The sequence below is a fragment of the Dipteris shenzhenensis genome, chromosome 13, assembly GCF_047967505.1.
Source record: "Dipteris shenzhenensis isolate YYH24624 ecotype China chromosome 13, Dip_SZ_1.0, whole genome shotgun sequence".
NCBI lineage: Eukaryota > Viridiplantae > Streptophyta > Polypodiopsida > Gleicheniales > Dipteridaceae > Dipteris > Dipteris shenzhenensis.
The window spans coordinates 29,340,103-29,356,488 of NC_141608.1; the positions used below are offsets into that span (position 1 = coordinate 29,340,103).

General features: G+C 39.6%; 1 protein-coding gene across 4 annotated transcripts; it reads right to left on the bottom strand.

Annotated features, from left to right (window-relative positions):
• Positions 1-12,204: 12,204 nt before the first annotated feature.
• LOC147895265 (pentatricopeptide repeat-containing protein At1g06140, mitochondrial-like) lies at positions 12,205-15,311 on the bottom strand. Of its 4 annotated transcripts, none has more exons than XM_087383808.1 (3): positions 14,988-15,311; positions 14,821-14,900; positions 12,205-14,732 (listed from the first exon to the last, which is right to left on the bottom strand). In XM_087383808.1, exons 1-3 carry the CDS (start codon positions 15,124-15,126, stop codon positions 12,672-12,674), a joined length of 2,280 nt encoding a protein of 759 aa, XP_087239934.1. In that variant the 5' UTR covers positions 15,127-15,311; the 3' UTR covers positions 12,205-12,671. The 4 variants fall into 4 exon arrangements, with proteins under 4 accessions (XP_087239934.1, XP_087239936.1, XP_087239935.1 ...); XM_087383810.1 differs by having other exon boundaries at positions 12,205-14,742; positions 14,988-15,017; XM_087383809.1 differs by having other exon boundaries at positions 12,205-14,674; positions 14,798-14,900; positions 14,988-15,017.
• Positions 15,312-16,386: the final 1,075 nt, after the last annotated feature.

Consider the following 16,386-nt stretch of genomic DNA (forward strand, 5'->3'; position numbering starts at 1 on the left):
TTCCCACGTAAGGGTTCATTTGTTGTGCATACTCCTTCCAGTCCCTGAAGGGACCATTCAAGAGGAGATGGCTCAAATTTTGAGGGAGCAGGCTTTGCAAGATACAATTCGACAATCATTGTTTAGACTCGTTTGAATTCATTGAAGTGTTCAGCCTTGGCTTTTCGGCGATTTCCTCCTTCAGCTTTCTTGCAGGATCTTCTTCGTTATTCAGCTTTGGAGGTTCGACTTTGGGAAGCTCAACCACCATTAGGGCATCCAGAATCGCTAAGTCATTGTCAAAGACTTGATCTTCAATTTGAGCATTCGCAGCCTCAGTTTCAAGGTCCCAAGGAAAATCTGAGTCATTATTGGTATGGGTACCTTCTTCAGGTTCATTATTCCACTCGAGGTCAATGATAAAGAATGGCACATCTAGATCGATTGGTTCTTCATGTGTGAGTGGAGGATCTACCTACATGACCCTAGCATCTATCTGTGAGAAGATGTGCTCTAATGAATGGTAGTTTTCAATGGTTGCCAATGTTTGTATCCAATTATTAACATTGCTTTATGTATCACCCACTATGGCATGCTATTGCTGAGGAGTTGATTTGCTTGAGATCGTCATTGAAGAGGTTTCATTGAATGCTCTAGGCACAATTGGTTTTATTGCTCCTATCCCCACATTCACCTTGACTACTGTGTTGCGATTTTGGATTGTCAGTCTATTAGTTCCCCAATCGTCCCATCAAGATTTGATAGGATTTCTTGGGGAGATCCAAGATTGTGAATTGAAGGGAAAAGTATACTCCTTTGACTTTTGTTGGCATGCCATTCACTATTCCCAAGGGTTTTGCTCGTGAATCATCGACAGTCTGATACCTATCATCGATGATGTCATCAAATAGTTTCATCTCCTCCCAACTCTTACCTACATTGTCTTCTGACTTTGACTTGAGGAAAGTAGCAATCTCTGGTTGAAGGACTTTGTCACTTTTCATTTCCCAACACCTTTCATCCATGGTTTTGATGCTTGATGCCTTGGAACCAGATAAAATCACATTTTTCTCTAAGATTTCATGCTGCAAAGTGGGTATCATAGAGTCCTCCATGCCCAACAAATAGCGGAACATTGTTAGTCCTAGTCTTTTAGTGCCCTTTGCTTGATTGATTTCTCCCACTTTACCAAAAGTAGGAATTTGTGTTGTGCTCATCTCTTGGACCGATACTTGACCCTTTTGATTCGGCGAATTTCCCTTTACATATCTATGTATGATATCCATCCATCCTTGGAAGAGATCATCTGAACATATAATCATACAAACATCTTTCTCAAGACTCTGAGAGAGAGTGTGAGGGTGAGGCAGACTTCGAGATAGTACTTGATGCAGACTTCGAGAGAGAGCATGAGGGTGATGGTGGTGGAGGACTCGGTCTGCATGCAGAGTCTGATCGTGAGGGTGATGGTGATGGCGAACTCGGACTACATGAGGGTGATCGCGATGGCGGCACTGCAGCTCATGGTAAGCCTACTCCAATAGCTTAGGCCTTTAGGTTTAGGTTTACGCTAGTGACTTAGTCTAGGCTAATTAGTTAAATTAGTTTAGGCTAATTAGTTAAGATTAAATGTTAGTGACTTAGTCTAGGCTAATTAGTTAAATTAGTTTAGGTTTAAACCTAAACTAATTAGTTTAGGCTAATTTAACATTAGTGACTTAGTCTAGGCTAATTAGTTAAGGTTAGTTAGTTTAGGTTTAATTTAGGTTTAGGATAGTTAGTAGGCTAATTAGACAAATTAGTTTAGGTTTAATTGTTAGTGAAGGTTAAACGTTAGTTAAGGTTTAAATGTTAGTTTACGGTTAAACATTAGTTAGTCATATTAAGGTTAAACGTTAGTGCAAGTTTAGGATTAAATGTTAGTTTAGGTTTAAACATTAATTAGTCATATTAACGTTTAAACACATTAGTTAAGGAGTTAGTTAGGAAAATCAAATAAAACGTTAGTTAGGGAGTTAGTTAAAATTAATCATTTTTTGCCTAGGATTAGGATAAATTTTAAGGTTTAAACTTTAGCCTAATTGGTCATATTGGTTAATTTAAATCAAACGTTAGTTAGGGAGTTCGTTAAAACATTAGTTGGGGAGTTCGTTAAAATGTTAGTTAGGGATTTAGTGAAAGAGTTATCTACTATTTAATATATTTTGTTTATTCCATATATATATTTTATATTCTGTAGGATTTATTTATTAAAACTTAAGTAATAATATTTTTAAAAATATTTTAATAAAACGTATGAATAGAAAATAGTTTAATTAATCATGGATATAATATGGAAGAGATTTAAAATATGTTCTCGTATTCTATTAATATTTTATTTAGTAAAACATATTTGGAATATATAAAAGTATATTTAGAATAGTTTGGACTATGTATCTTAGTACACTTTAATTATTTTGAAAAATTGGATAAGGAGAAATATGTCAGATATATTAAAAAACCCATAATAAAGCATGTAATTATATTTTAGTTAGGGATAAATAAAGTGTTTGTTAGGGAATTTAAATTAAATGTTTGTTAGGATAAATAAAACGTTAGCTAAGGAATTAAAATAAAACGGTAGATAGGGAATTTAAACAAAACGTTATTTAGGGAGTTAGTTAAAATTAATCATTTTTGGTTTAGGTTCTAGATAAATTTTAAGGTTCAAAGTATAAATATAAGTAATTTTATTATGTTTGTACTATGTATTTTAGTACACTTTAATTAAAATATCTTTAGAACACCATAATAAAACATTTAAATATATTTTAGTCCACACCACGCATGAGAGTCCAAGACCGGGGTTTCAAATCCGATCTTAAAGTGTCCCATGATGAGAGATGTAGATCGATTTTAAGATTCATTCTCCACAGGACGTGATGGAAACCATAATCAATTTTAAAATCGATCTCAAACTTTCACCATCCATGACATGCATGAGAGTCCAAGATCGGTTTTAAAACCGATCTTGAAGTTTTCCATGATGGAAACAAAGATCATCCTTAAAATTGATGTTGGTTTCATCCTCCACATGACATGTTGGAGGCCATGATCGGTTTTAAAACCGATCTCAAACTTTCATCCTTCATCTGGCATGAGAGATTAAGATCAGTTTTAAAACTGATCTCAAACTTTAATCCTTCATGCGACGTTGAACTTTTATCCTCCACCATGCATAAGACTCCATGATTGATGTTAACTTTACCATGGTTGAGAGATGAAGATTTGTTATAAAATTGATCTTGGCTTGAACCTTCACATGATATGATGGAGACCATGATCGTGTTTTAAAACAAACTCAAATTCTCTTCCTCCATTCAGCTTCCGACATGAAGATCAATTTAAAATTGATCTTGATCAATTATCCTCCAACTCACCTAAAGTCCAAGATCAGTTTTAACAAAAATTTAATCTTTTCCATGAAGAGAGACCATGATCGTTTTAAAACCAATCTAAGCTTCATCCTTCACATGAAATAGTGGAGTTTGAGATTGGTTTTAAAATCGATCCGGACATGAGAGATCAAGATCCAGATCAGTTTTAAAAATTCAACCTCCATTGTGCGTGAGTGACCACGATCTATTTTAAATGTGATCTTCTACTGTAATCCTTAACAGACATTTTGTACCAGATCAGTTTCAAAACTGTTCTTGACAGCTCATCATCCATAGGACAAGAGAGACCAAGATTGGTCTTGGAAATTATCTTAAACTTTCATCCTCGGTCGGGCATGAGGGATGAAGATTGGTTTTAAAACCGATCTTGAACTCTTGTCATTTATCGTGCATAAGAGATCAAGATTGGTTTTTAAATCAATCTTAAACTCTCATCCTAAATTGAGAATGGGAGACAAAGATCAATTTTGAAACCACCATTAAACTTCCATCCTTCATGAGGCATGAGAGATTAAGATCGGTTTTTAAACCGATCTTGAACTTTTATCATCCACCATGCATGACAGTCCAAATCAGTTTTAAAACCGATCTTGAACTTTCATCCTCCATCGGGCATGAGAGACAAAGATCTGGCTTTCAAACCAATCTTGTACTTTTGGCTCCCAATTAGCATGTCAACGAGAGAGAGAGAGAGAGAGAGAGAGAGAGAGAGAGAGAGGTGAATTATATAAGATGATGGTGTTGGACACATGAACATTCTGTACGCACACACTCACAGAGAGAGAGAGAGAGAGAGAGAGAGAGAGAGAGAGAGAGAGAGAGAGATGAACTATATAAGATGATGATGTTGGACACAATGTCATGAACATTCTGTAGGCAATATGCTCAACATTGGTGATATGGTGGAACTTAGTATTAGTGGTGGCACTGTTGTTGCACATGGTACAATATTCAACAATGGTGCAGGTGGCTTGTGTCAAGGTGTGCAAATTGGGTCTTCATGTGTATCTGTGTCAGTCGATGTTTGTTTTGATGCAGACATTGAACTTCCTTTTCCAACAATGGATACATGCAAACTTAGAGATGCAGTGGGAAGCACTATTAGGTGGGACAGGAAAGACTTAAAGATCTATGATACAAATAGCATTGCACAGGAGGTCGACGTGCATGAACATAATGTCAGTATGCAACTTAGCAAATCAGATGGATATGATGTACGGGAGACATGGAGAGAGCAAAAAGTTCTTCAATGGGTTAAGGATAAGACACAAACACCTAAAATAGGGGTAGTGTTTCTAGTACAACCATATGAGGTTGTAAACTTCCAAGAGTTAGGTGAAAATGATGTTGGAGTGATAGTGGAAGGTAATATGCCACACTCAGAAAACTTGAGCAATTAAAAGGTTAAAGATTCTATTACAGTGCTAGAGACATGGCCGATAGATCAGATCACATTTGAGGATGGATCATTGTTACAACCCTTAGTCTATGAAAGCTACATGGATTGTGTAACAATTACCTTTGACGTCATTGCTTTAAACAAATGGCATTTATATCTTTACACCAACTATTATATAAATGTGTTGATAATTCAACAAAGTTAACTCTCTTGTATGGCATTGCAATGTTAAATTTGAGGGTTTCAGTGTGCATTGGAATGTTTTTCAAGTTTTCATTGTCAAATACTAAATAATTTAAGGTGAGTTATTGTAGGTGGCTTGTGCAATCATGTTGCAATTGAATAAGATTTTTGAGTTTACACAACAAATACTTCATTCCCAAAGTTAATGAAACATCTCACTTATTTTCTCATTAAAATGACATCAATGAGATAAAGAAAGATCATATGCATCATTCCCAAAATTAATGAAACACTCTAAATTAATCAATGTAAAATAACAAAACCAAAATTAATAGAATTTGACATTCTTAGTCTAAGAAGATGAAACAACTGGTTCCCAAAATTAATGAAACAATGGACACAGCAACAAACCAAAGATCCACAGTGTGACTATCACTATGAAATAAGAGATCCATTGTGGTTGAGCCAAGATGAAGATGGGTTAGAAAGATGAGAAGAGTATGAGGAAGGGATCCAAAAATGGAAGAGTGTAAGGTTCTCTCTCCCAATTTCATTTTCCCAAAATATTGAGATTTTCCCAAAATTACTAATACGGTGTTATTACAGCTAGATGCTGCATTTCAGGTCATTACGTATTTGTACCAAGTTAGGGAGTAGGGGGATTACACATCCGGGCATAACATGATACCATGGCTAGCGCTATCCTCTTCTATGGCACTTGTAGCAGGGGGAGACCAGAGGTGCTGGTATGCACACACAGAGAGATGATTTGTAGGACTAGGGCTCCACATGGACAAACTACCTCCTTTCCAGTACAACATGGATGCTCCTTTCTCATCCCTCCTATCACACGAGGTCAACCAAGTTATCCATGAGGATCTACTACAGCTACATACATTCCAAACTTGGTTGGGCTCGAATGATGTTCCAGTGAAGCTGGGCTTCTACAGAGATCACTTCTTACATATCACAGTGGAGGGTTTCATTGATCCACTAGGATACATGCAGATTCACCTAGCCCACTTGCTGAGGATCTCTCTTGGGCAGTTCTAAGTCTCTTCACACAAACTTCGTATCAAGAGCGGCAGAGCAGAGTGGTCACCCAGGGAGAGGCGCATATGCACACTGTGACATGCAAGAGGTTGAGACAGAGGAGCATTTCATCTTCAGGTATCCTATTTATTATGAGATCAGAGGGAATTTCTACTGCCTCTTCAGAGATAGTTATGGGGTTTTGGCCCGTTTCCTCTCCTAGCTAAGACCATCGATGTTTGGTTGGTTTCATTCATGAGGTGCTCAAACATCGCGATAGGATACTCCAAGCACAGAGATAGGAGTAGACTTCTTCCTTGACTGATACCTCTCAAAGCTCTATGATGGAGTTCTTTCATCCAGATCACATAGACCCCCACGAGGCGAGACCTCGACATGACCATGACCCGGAGCCTATGACCCGACAACTCGGACAAAGGGTTGACTCATAGATCATACTTGGGGACATAGGGTCGACAGAGCCCACCGACCGATGGGGTCACAATGGCCCTGGTTAGACGTAGAGCTATGACTAGGAGACGTACCAGGACTGCACCCTTGGGGGGCTGACAATGCTCTATTGCTGACCTTATGCCTTCACATCCATAGCCTCATCCATCCTAATGTCCTGCTGCTGATGATGATGATGATGATGATGATGATGATGATGGTTATGATGATGTCGATGATGATGCTAAGATTGATATATATAGTCGAGATATGACTTTGTTGTAGTTAGGAATTAGTACTGCCATTTTGCTTTTTTTTTGCATTCTGCATTCTGCATTGGTGTGGATGCTCGTTTAGTAGCTCTACTACCACAGCTCATTGTATTAGGTTTTTCACAGTCTCATAGACCCATCGATCTTCCGAAGACTTTAATAAACTTTCTTTCTTTCTTTCTATAGGAATATCTCCTCTATTCTACATTCTTCTTTTCAAAAGGTGGTACCTTGGAGTCTATTGATGCTATATTTGTACTGGCGTTGCCTAAGAAGTGCCTGAATGCTACTCAAAGCTATCTGCTCCAAGATGTTATACCTACCATCCAACTTCCTAGCTCAGTCCAACTACTCTAAATTGCTACCTTGCTACCCTAATGTATGACTATTGTATTGGACTCAAACTACAAGAAGATGTGAAATCAGTCGAAAAGGCCAAAGTGGAATAGACCCAATGCCAAGTCTAGCTACTCTAAACTACTACCCTCATCTGCAGTCTACTTTGCTAGACTCAAACTACAAGCAGATGTGGAAGCAGTGACAAAACCCAAATTGAACTAGACCCAATGGGGATGTGCATAATTTCTAAGCACAAACCTATGAGTAGAAAAGTTCGAGCGATAATTTTTGACACCAACCTTGCTAGTATATTTCTCAAAGGAATATAAAATTATTTATTAATTTCTCATTTATGGAACCATATACTTACCTAACCCTCATTTTAGAGAACATCATCTATATATGAACCAATAATGAACACTTTAGAAACTCTTATAAATCCCTCCCTACCATACTCTCTTTTGAGGATTATGGCAATCAATGGGTTTCAAAGAGTTTCCCTTAGCTTTAGCAATCCCATATTTGAAGTATTGAGAAGCTCTCATGTAATAATGTATACCATATTCCTTGGATGAGTAGGAAAAAGATATTGAAAACCCTCATACTCGAAGCCATTATAGTCAATCATAAAATTATCTCTACTATATTACCAAATGTGGGAAGGCAAGGGAGTGATTCTTAAAATATTCCCAATTCTACAAACCTAAGTACTTTTAAGGAAATGTGGTCCCTACTAAACTCCTTCCTACCATAATATGAATTAGGGAGAAGTTGTAACTCTCATATACATCTTGAAATTACCAACTTATCTTCTTCTATACCTTAATTTCAAGCCTACCATTGTATAGATCATGAAATTTTGAACATTTTCCCCTTTTACAGCTCCTCAATCCGAGGTAAGGGGCAAAAGTTATGACCCCTTCTTTGTAGGCCATCCAAGGGTATTTCGCCTATGTAATAGGGTTGGGGCAAACTATTCAAGCCATGTTCCTCTAGCAGAATACACTTGGAGGGTCTATTAAAGAGTGGTTATATCTTTTTCTTAGCTCAACCTGAGGAGCTGTAAAGAGGATATTTGCTTCAAATTTCATGATCTATCCAATGGTGAAAGAACAAAAAATTTGAAAGTCATAAAATAAGTCACCACTTGGATAACATATATCGACATTATATAAAGGTATATTTATATCTATCTCAATTAATCAATATTTCATACATTAGGAAACATCAAAGCTCATTTTGAGGCCTTTTAGCCCAGAAGGAAAATAGCCCTCCGCGCCAATCAAACAAGGGCCAACGTAACGTTGGAAAAAATCAAAAAAGGAGAAAAAAAAGACTGTCGAGTTTGCATTCAATGAAAATACGTGAGCTACTTTATTATATCTGACATAGGGTGCAGAATTTGGTGTTGTTGACCTCACCAACGTGTCCGGAGCGGGCCAAAACCTCCGAACGGAAACAACTTCATAAACACTAAAAACGGACAACTGGAGGCCTGAAAAATGCAAAAAAGGCCCGAGAAAAAAAGTGTAGAACAAAATACGATTTGACAGGCCACCGACCTGTCAAATCGCATACACTAAAAACGGACAACTGGAGGCCCAAAAAATGCAAAAAAGGCCCAAGAAAAAAAGTGTAGAACAAAATACGATTTGACAGGCCAGTTTTTGAGATTACTTTTTTTTTTTTGCCAAAAAAAAAAAAAATATTTTTGTAACTTACTCCCCCCTTGAAGAGTTTTTGTATGACCTGTCAAATCGCATTTTGTTATATCAAAAACTCTTTAAGGACAGGTCATACAAAAACTCTTTAAGGGGGGAGTAAGTTACAAAAATAGTTTTTTTTTTTTTGTTGCAAAAAAAAAAATAGTAATCTCAAAAACATAGTGAGAGATGAGATCAATAATGGACATGAAAAGGATCGGACTTAGGAAGTAAAGTTAGCTTAGCAAATGCAATCATAAAGTAAAGTATGTGTCCATTAGTTAGGCCTTAGTGGCAACCAGCATAGCTACGCTAGAGAGTAGATGGTGGTGGGAACTGTAGTAGTGGCCACACACGTAAAAGGGTGATTAGCTAAGTGTGGCATGGTTATCCATATTAGAAAAGGTCTCCAAGGATAGACAGGGAGACTATGTAGAGGGTTGGTTGGGTGGTCAGTTGCAAGCTCTCAGTTTTCCACTCCTACAATAATCCTTTCATCATTTGGCCACATAGGCATCCAACATCATCAGTAGCACATGGCAACCCAATCAGCTCACCATAGTGCCACATCATTTTAGTGGGGCTTTAGTGCTTCAGAGGTACACCCTCCATGAGAACACACTTTCCATATGCGCATGAATGCCAGATGATCATTTCGATTCACTTTGCACCTTGTATCAAAATTTTTGCTTTATTTCATGCATTGTGTAGTGGACTGTTAATCAATTTTCGTGCCTATAGCTCAAATCAGAGAATGAACTTGACAAAATCCAAATCAGACAAACCAAATTGAGTACCTAGTCATGGATATCTTTTGGTAGAAGTGGCAATGTGGTACCCTTGGATACCATTTTGTGCCTCGAGCTTAGTTAAAAGAACCAAAATGATTACCTAGTGATGGATACCTTTTGGTAGAAGTGGTAATGTGGTACCCTTGGAACCCTTTTTGTGCCTCTAGCTCAGCTCAAAGAACCAACTCCACAAAATCCAAATCATACAAAATTCAAAGTACTTAGTCATGGATACCTTTTGGTAGAAGTGGTAAAGTGGTACCTTGTAAGTCTATTACCAAAGCTGAAAAATATATACCTTTAGTGTATCATATCTTGTAATTTGTTATCTCACATGGGCCACGTTTGAACCAATATTTCAAAGGTAGAAAGTAAATTTGGCATTGTTTCTTAGCACTTTTGACAACATTTGAGCACCATTGTTGTGGCATACTTTGATGCCAATTTTAGATACTATTTTTTGTTATACCTTGATTAAAATTCAGTTCTAATAATTTCAACAAGTCAAAACTGGCATTCTCAAGATAATTTTGAGAATTTTTGTATCTTTTTGGACAAGAGTATCCAAAGCATCACTTTTTGCATTGTTTGCTTTGTATCTAGGTCATTTGACATCCAAATCATGTCAACTACAAGAAACATCAACCGTGAGACTTCAAAAAACCTAGACAACTAAAATTGTGGTACTTGGAAAGACAAAATGGAAACCCTTCTTGTCTTGTATAATAGATGGGAATATGTGGAGATAACTTGGACCACCTGCTAGTCCATGACACACTAAATGGGACCAAAAGAGCAAACATGCCTATCAACTTTCATAAAGCAAAATGTAAAAGATTTTTGTCTTGGAATGTTGAATACATTGAAAACATCAAGGGAAGCATTGGATACATTTGCAGCTTTTTATGTATCAAATATAACTTCTAGGATATCAAGGATAGTTAGTAATTGCGAAAAATAGGAGAGGATGGAGGATGGTGATGGAGGTGGAGGTGACCTTGATGGAACCCATCTATGGTATTCCCCATCCCCCCTTGCACTGCAGTTTCAACATGTTGCAAGAGGGAGGTAATACCTCGCATTTGGTATTGCAAGACAGCCAAGGATGCATGAGATACTTTGGCCAGTCTCTATCAGATTCACAATGAGGCCCGAGTTGCCTTTTTACACAGGCAACTGGATAATGTTAAGATGAATGAAGGGGACGTATCTCACCAAGATTAAGGATTTTAGAGGGTAGCTCACAATGTTGATAAGATTGCCTAGATTCACAAGTAATGTCTATGACACTTGATGGGCTCCTTGACTCATACTAGGGATTTGCTATAACATTGAGGCTAGTGACCATGGGTAACCCCAACAACTATAGCTTCAATCAGCTTGTTGCCCTACTACTACAGGAGCAGCAGAGTCATGAAAAGAAGGCTGCTTCTATTCATGCAGATCGGGCCTGTGCCACCGACCACCGAAGCAAAGGCAAAGGGGGGAAATATACAACAAGCCCCAAACTTTCATCTAGTACCTCATCTTCTTCTTCTCCTATTGATGGGAAGAAGAAAAAGCATTGCAATTATTGCAGAAAGCCCAGCCATGACATATCTGAATGTCACAAGTGCATTGCTTCAAAGAAGAAACAAGGGAAAGAAATGTTCATTCATAAGGCCTGCCCAAAAGGTTGGTGGAGGAATTTCCGAAGATGCATCACAAAAGATGGAGGTGTGGAGGTAGGGACCACAGGCGCGCACGCAAGAGAGAGAGAGAGAGAGAGAGCAAGCTAACTTAGGTTGATTATTAAAAACAAAAGAAGCACTAATGCTAGCATAATAAAACAAAGATAAACCAACACAAATACAAGAAAACAAATGAAGCACGAATACAAATACAAGGAAACAATAATATATGTGTATTATTAATTTTAAGTTTAAAAATATTAATTAACAATGAACACACCCAATTGTGAGCTTCTAAAGATATAGTGACTACAACAACATACTCAAAGCTGAGATTTCAATGGTATAATGGCTAGAGTAGAGTTTTATATTATACTATAGCCCTTTTGAAGTAGTAGCAAAATTAAATTACTAAATGGAGAGATAAAGGCACATTTACTTCTACAAAGACAAGAGAACCCATAGAATTGGAAAGTAATGCTCCATATTTAGCCATATCAAAGATGATTGATTCAATGTGAGGCCTTTATATGATATCGACACAGCATACTAAGGTGGTGGCTATTTATTATAGATATCAACTTCTACACTTGAAGAAGAGGAAATCCTAGAATTTTCTTCACAATAGCATTATCTTTTGGATGGTGTGCTATATTATCAAGATATCGTAAGTGGGGATTGCTGAACTTGTGAGTGTAACATCCGTTCTCTTATGCTAATGTGATCATTCATTATAGATGTCATAAGCTTCACTTCTGTGTACCAAAGGAAAGAGAATTTTATCATGTGCACATTTCGAAAAGGAGAATAGTGAAAATCACAAGGAAATGTGTAAGGAGAGAGAAAGAAATACCAAGAATAGTAAGCCCTATCTCTCAAAATCACCCAAAAAAAGCTGTAATTTGTGGAAATCGCAAAACTTTTTTGATTTATAAAAATCACTAGAAACTGCACATTTGATTCACCAGATTTTGAAGGCAACTCACTAACACCAGTTACAATACTCTCAACCTCAGTCTTTCCATCCTTCCAGCACAGACATTTCACGTACGATGGACACTGGCACTACATTACAAAAAGACCCCCTGAGTACACTTCTTTTTTGAAGATATGAATGCAATTTTCATCTCTAACACATGTACTTCACTGCACCGCACATCTCGATGTGTGACAACATCACACATCTGGACAATTTTTTAAAATATGTACAGTGTCCCCCCGGGTACATTGAGCCAGGAACACTGGTAGCCACTGTTTTCACATAACATATCCTCCTTTGCATCATCAGACATGTCCTGCGACATGCTGCAAATTGGGACATACACCTACTGCCTTTTTTCAAGAGAGGAGCTCTGTATTTATATTCTTTTTGGGAATGTCTTGCCTCCCCAATAGGAACGAAAGCACAATTCAAAATCAACTTGCTTCCCCCATGCTTGCTCTTTCAAGCATTGCCTGGACCTCCTCCTCATCCTCATGCATGCAGGCATCTGCATAGATGTTAGACATCAAAACATAAGCTGCAGCATCCTTTTCATCCAACTGCACTGCATGTTCAAAGACCTGTCTTCCAAGCTCTACGTTACCCCACTTTTGACAAGCACTCAGCACGGTATGCCACACCACAAGAGTAGGTTGGAAAGGCATCTTCTCCACCATTGCTATGGCTTCATTTAATTGACCTACACGGCCAAGGAGATCAATAATACAAGTGTAGTGCTCAATAGTGGGAACAATCCCATAGTCTTTCCTCATGGCCTCAAAGTACTCCTGGGCCTTATCCACAAGACCTCCATGGCTGCATACAGTAAGGACACTAAGGAATGTAACCCCATTTGGCTTTATGCCTTCTCCTCTCATTCTCTCAAGCAGATCGAAAACAATATCACTTTCTCCTAGCTGGGCGTATCCTGCAATTAGTGCACTCCAAAAGGTTATGTCCCGTGAGACACCCTTCTGCTGCATCAGTTGCAAGCAGTTGAGCCCTTCCTCATTAAGCCCATGTTGGATATACCCTGCGATGAGTGCAGTCCATGAGACAGCATTTCGAACTGGAAGCTTGTCAAACACTTCCCGTGCTTTTGCAAGTGAGCCACATTTGGCATACATATCAACCAAGGCGTTGCCAAGAAAAGGATTGCTCTCCAACCCCCTTCTAGCAATCTCGGTGTGTATCTCCCTGCCCTTTGCTATGGCTCCCATGCTGCCACAAGCTGTCAAGCTGCAAACAAACGTGACAGCATTTGGACATACACCCTCCAGTCGCATCTGTTGGAAACAATTCAGCGCCTCCTCACCATTCATATGTAAAGCATAGCCTGCAATCAGTGCAGTCCATGAGACTACATCTCGAACTGGAAGCTTGTCAAACACTTGCTGTGCTTTTGCGAGTGAGCCACATTTAGCATACATATCAACCAAGGTGTTTCCAAGGAAGGGATTGCTTTCCAACCCCTTACGGGCAATGTCAGTGTGTATTTCCCCACCCTTGTCTAAGGCTCCTACGCTGCCACAAGCTTTCAAGCTGCAAACAAAAGTGACAGCATTTGGAGTTACACCCTCCAGCTGCATCTGACTGAAACAGTTCAGCGCTTCATCACCAAGCCCGTGTTCGGCATATCCTGAAATTAGTGCATTCCATGAGACTACACTTCGAACTGGAAGGTTGTCAAAGGCTTCCTGTGCTTTTGCAAGGGAGCCACATTTGGCGTACATATCGATTACTGTGTTGCCAAGAGTAGAATCGCTTCCGAATCCCTTCCTAGCACACTCGGCATGTATTTTCTGACCTCTCTCTGCATCTTTCAGCCTAGCACAAGCTTTCAATAGGGCCACAAACGTATGCTTGCTGGGATGTACCCAATCGTGTTGCATTTTCTGATACATGTTAAGGGCGTGCTCTGATTCCCCACATTCCACATAACCCGTGATGAGAGAAGTCCAAGAATACTCATTGGGATTAACCAACCTTTTGAAAACCTGTACAGCATGGTACATGCTTCCACATTCCACCAACAGTGGCACAAGGTAGTTCCCAAGTGATCTATGAGCCTCCAGTCCACTTTTACACATGTAGGCATACAAGCGCTTAGCATAGGTTAAATCTTTCTCATTTCTGCACTTCTGCAAGATGCATATAACGTTCTCAAGCGAAGGCAGCAGGGGCGTTCGTTCCAAAGAAGTGAGTGCCTCCTCTAAGCAAAGCATCTCCCAGCCATTCCCTCGAAGTTCTTCTGCGTTACTCTGCCGCACTTCAAACCTAACGCTGGCCTTGAAATCGCTGACACTCTCCATAGAGACACGGTCTTCAAAGTTCGACACGTCCTGACCGGTAGATGCTTCAGCCCCATGCGAACCTTTGCTTTCGGACTCCTTTTCCTCAAGCATGGCTTTTACCCAGTCTGGATTATACCATCCGTCTATCCATAACAACTCGTTGGTGATTTTATGCTTGAAATCTGGAGCCCTCGGGCTTGCCTGTTAAATTCTGACAAAAACATCCTCAGACTAGCCAATGTGACCAAGCAATTCTACAGCGTTACCTGTGCAAATCATTCGTCCTTACTTTGCTACTTCGGTTGTCCAACCACTGGGATGGATCCGTGAAGAAGTCTTGCCACAAGCGCTGTGTCACGAACCGTTTACCTGCGAGGAATGAAGGGGGAATGAAAACCCAGATGCGAGAAGGGAGTGGGGAGACTGAAATACGAGGTGAGTGAAGCAAAGGGCGACCTGAGGTCGAAGTAAGTGAGCGAGGGAGGGGAGAGTCTTCCAGCAGAGGTCTGAGGGTGGGAAAAATCTTGTCCTGGCGGACTGTAGCTCCGCTGTCTACAGGGCAAACCCCGCAGGGAGCCTGGGGCGCCATCGCCATCGCTATAGTTATACGCTAGAGAAATCCCCAGGTTCCCTTCTTTGAAAACAAAAATCCCCAGGCTTCCTCGCCATCGCTATAGTTATACGCTTGAGAAATCAGGCCTGCAATGTAAAGCTCTGCTTTCTCATTCCCATTTTCATTCCGTGAATGTCTACATTGTCCACATACCACATTTTTCCCAACAAATCGCAAACCTTGGAATTTTACATTTTTATTAGGCACACACCATAGGGTAAGGGGGCCGGTACTATGCAGCGCTAAATTTTTAGCACTAATCCATGGCGGACATGGCCTTCCTAAAATCAGAATTCAGATTTGAAGCTGTCCCTATCATAGGTTCATAATAGGGAGCTAATTTTTATTTTAATACTTTTCAAAAAAAAAATCACGTGACGTAATCTATGAGTGCCAGTGCTTAGGTCACCTGTGGGCCACTACTAAGGCAATGTGTGGTGAAAGGAGGGCTTTACACATCATCTTTTTCTATGAAGAGCATTGGGTGGCACCTGCCTCCCTATTGGGGGGGTTGATGACATTTTAAAGGCACCCCCCTCTTTACAGCCCCTTTATCCTAGTGGAATCAAACCCCCTTTCTTCCCTCTCGTTAAGCCACGTGGCACACTATAAATAGCAACCCCAAACCCACATGAGCGAATCCTGTTGCTAGATATTGTCATCGCGAGTCTAGAGATTCCGGCCGCCCAGCCTGACACCGTTCACTCGCTGCCTGCCCGGTTCTAGTTGAAGGTTTTTCTTGAGAATTTCCAGGTCTTTTGACTGCTCATGAATCCGTTCTGCTATTGCTTCAATAGATGGTCAATTCCATCTTTCTTGCACACAACTAAATCTCCCTTTGTCAACTTGTAGACGCTATGGTTAATTGGTCCGCACGTGCTATGGGTTTGTTGCGAGTGGGTTTGCTGTGGGTTTGTTGTGGGTTTGTTGCGAGTGGCTCTGAGTCAAATCGGCTCCTTCACATGGTTTTCTTTATTCTCCCAACAATTGCATGCACACGTGAAGGAAAACAACAATGCGTTGCATCTTGCCACAACATAGAATGCATATAATGGCTCTCACACATTTATAAATGTGTGTCCTTAAACCGAGCACCTAGAAACTCATTGGTTGGGAACGAGGAGAGTGCTGCGCAAGATATTCCCACTAATTCAAGGGCATTGGTGCCATCCAATCATAAAGTGGGTCATTCCAACGCGCTCCCAATCTTGAAAATAGTTGAGCTGTCGGAGTATGTGAACC

Bases quoted from the DNA above. Each gene is read 5' to 3' on its own strand.
- LOC147895265 (XM_087383808.1), bottom strand. From the start codon at position 15,126: ATGGCGATGGCGCCCCAGGCTCCCTGCGGGGTTTGCCCTGTAGACAGC. The intron at 14,901-14,987 runs GTCGCCCTTTGC...CATTCCTCGCAG, and splicing joins CTCACTTACTTCGACCTCAG to GTAAACGGTTCGTGACACAG. The intron at 14,733-14,820 runs GTAAGGACGAAT...AGAATTTAACAG, and splicing joins TGGACAACCGAAGTAGCAAA to GCAAGCCCGAGGGCTCCAGA.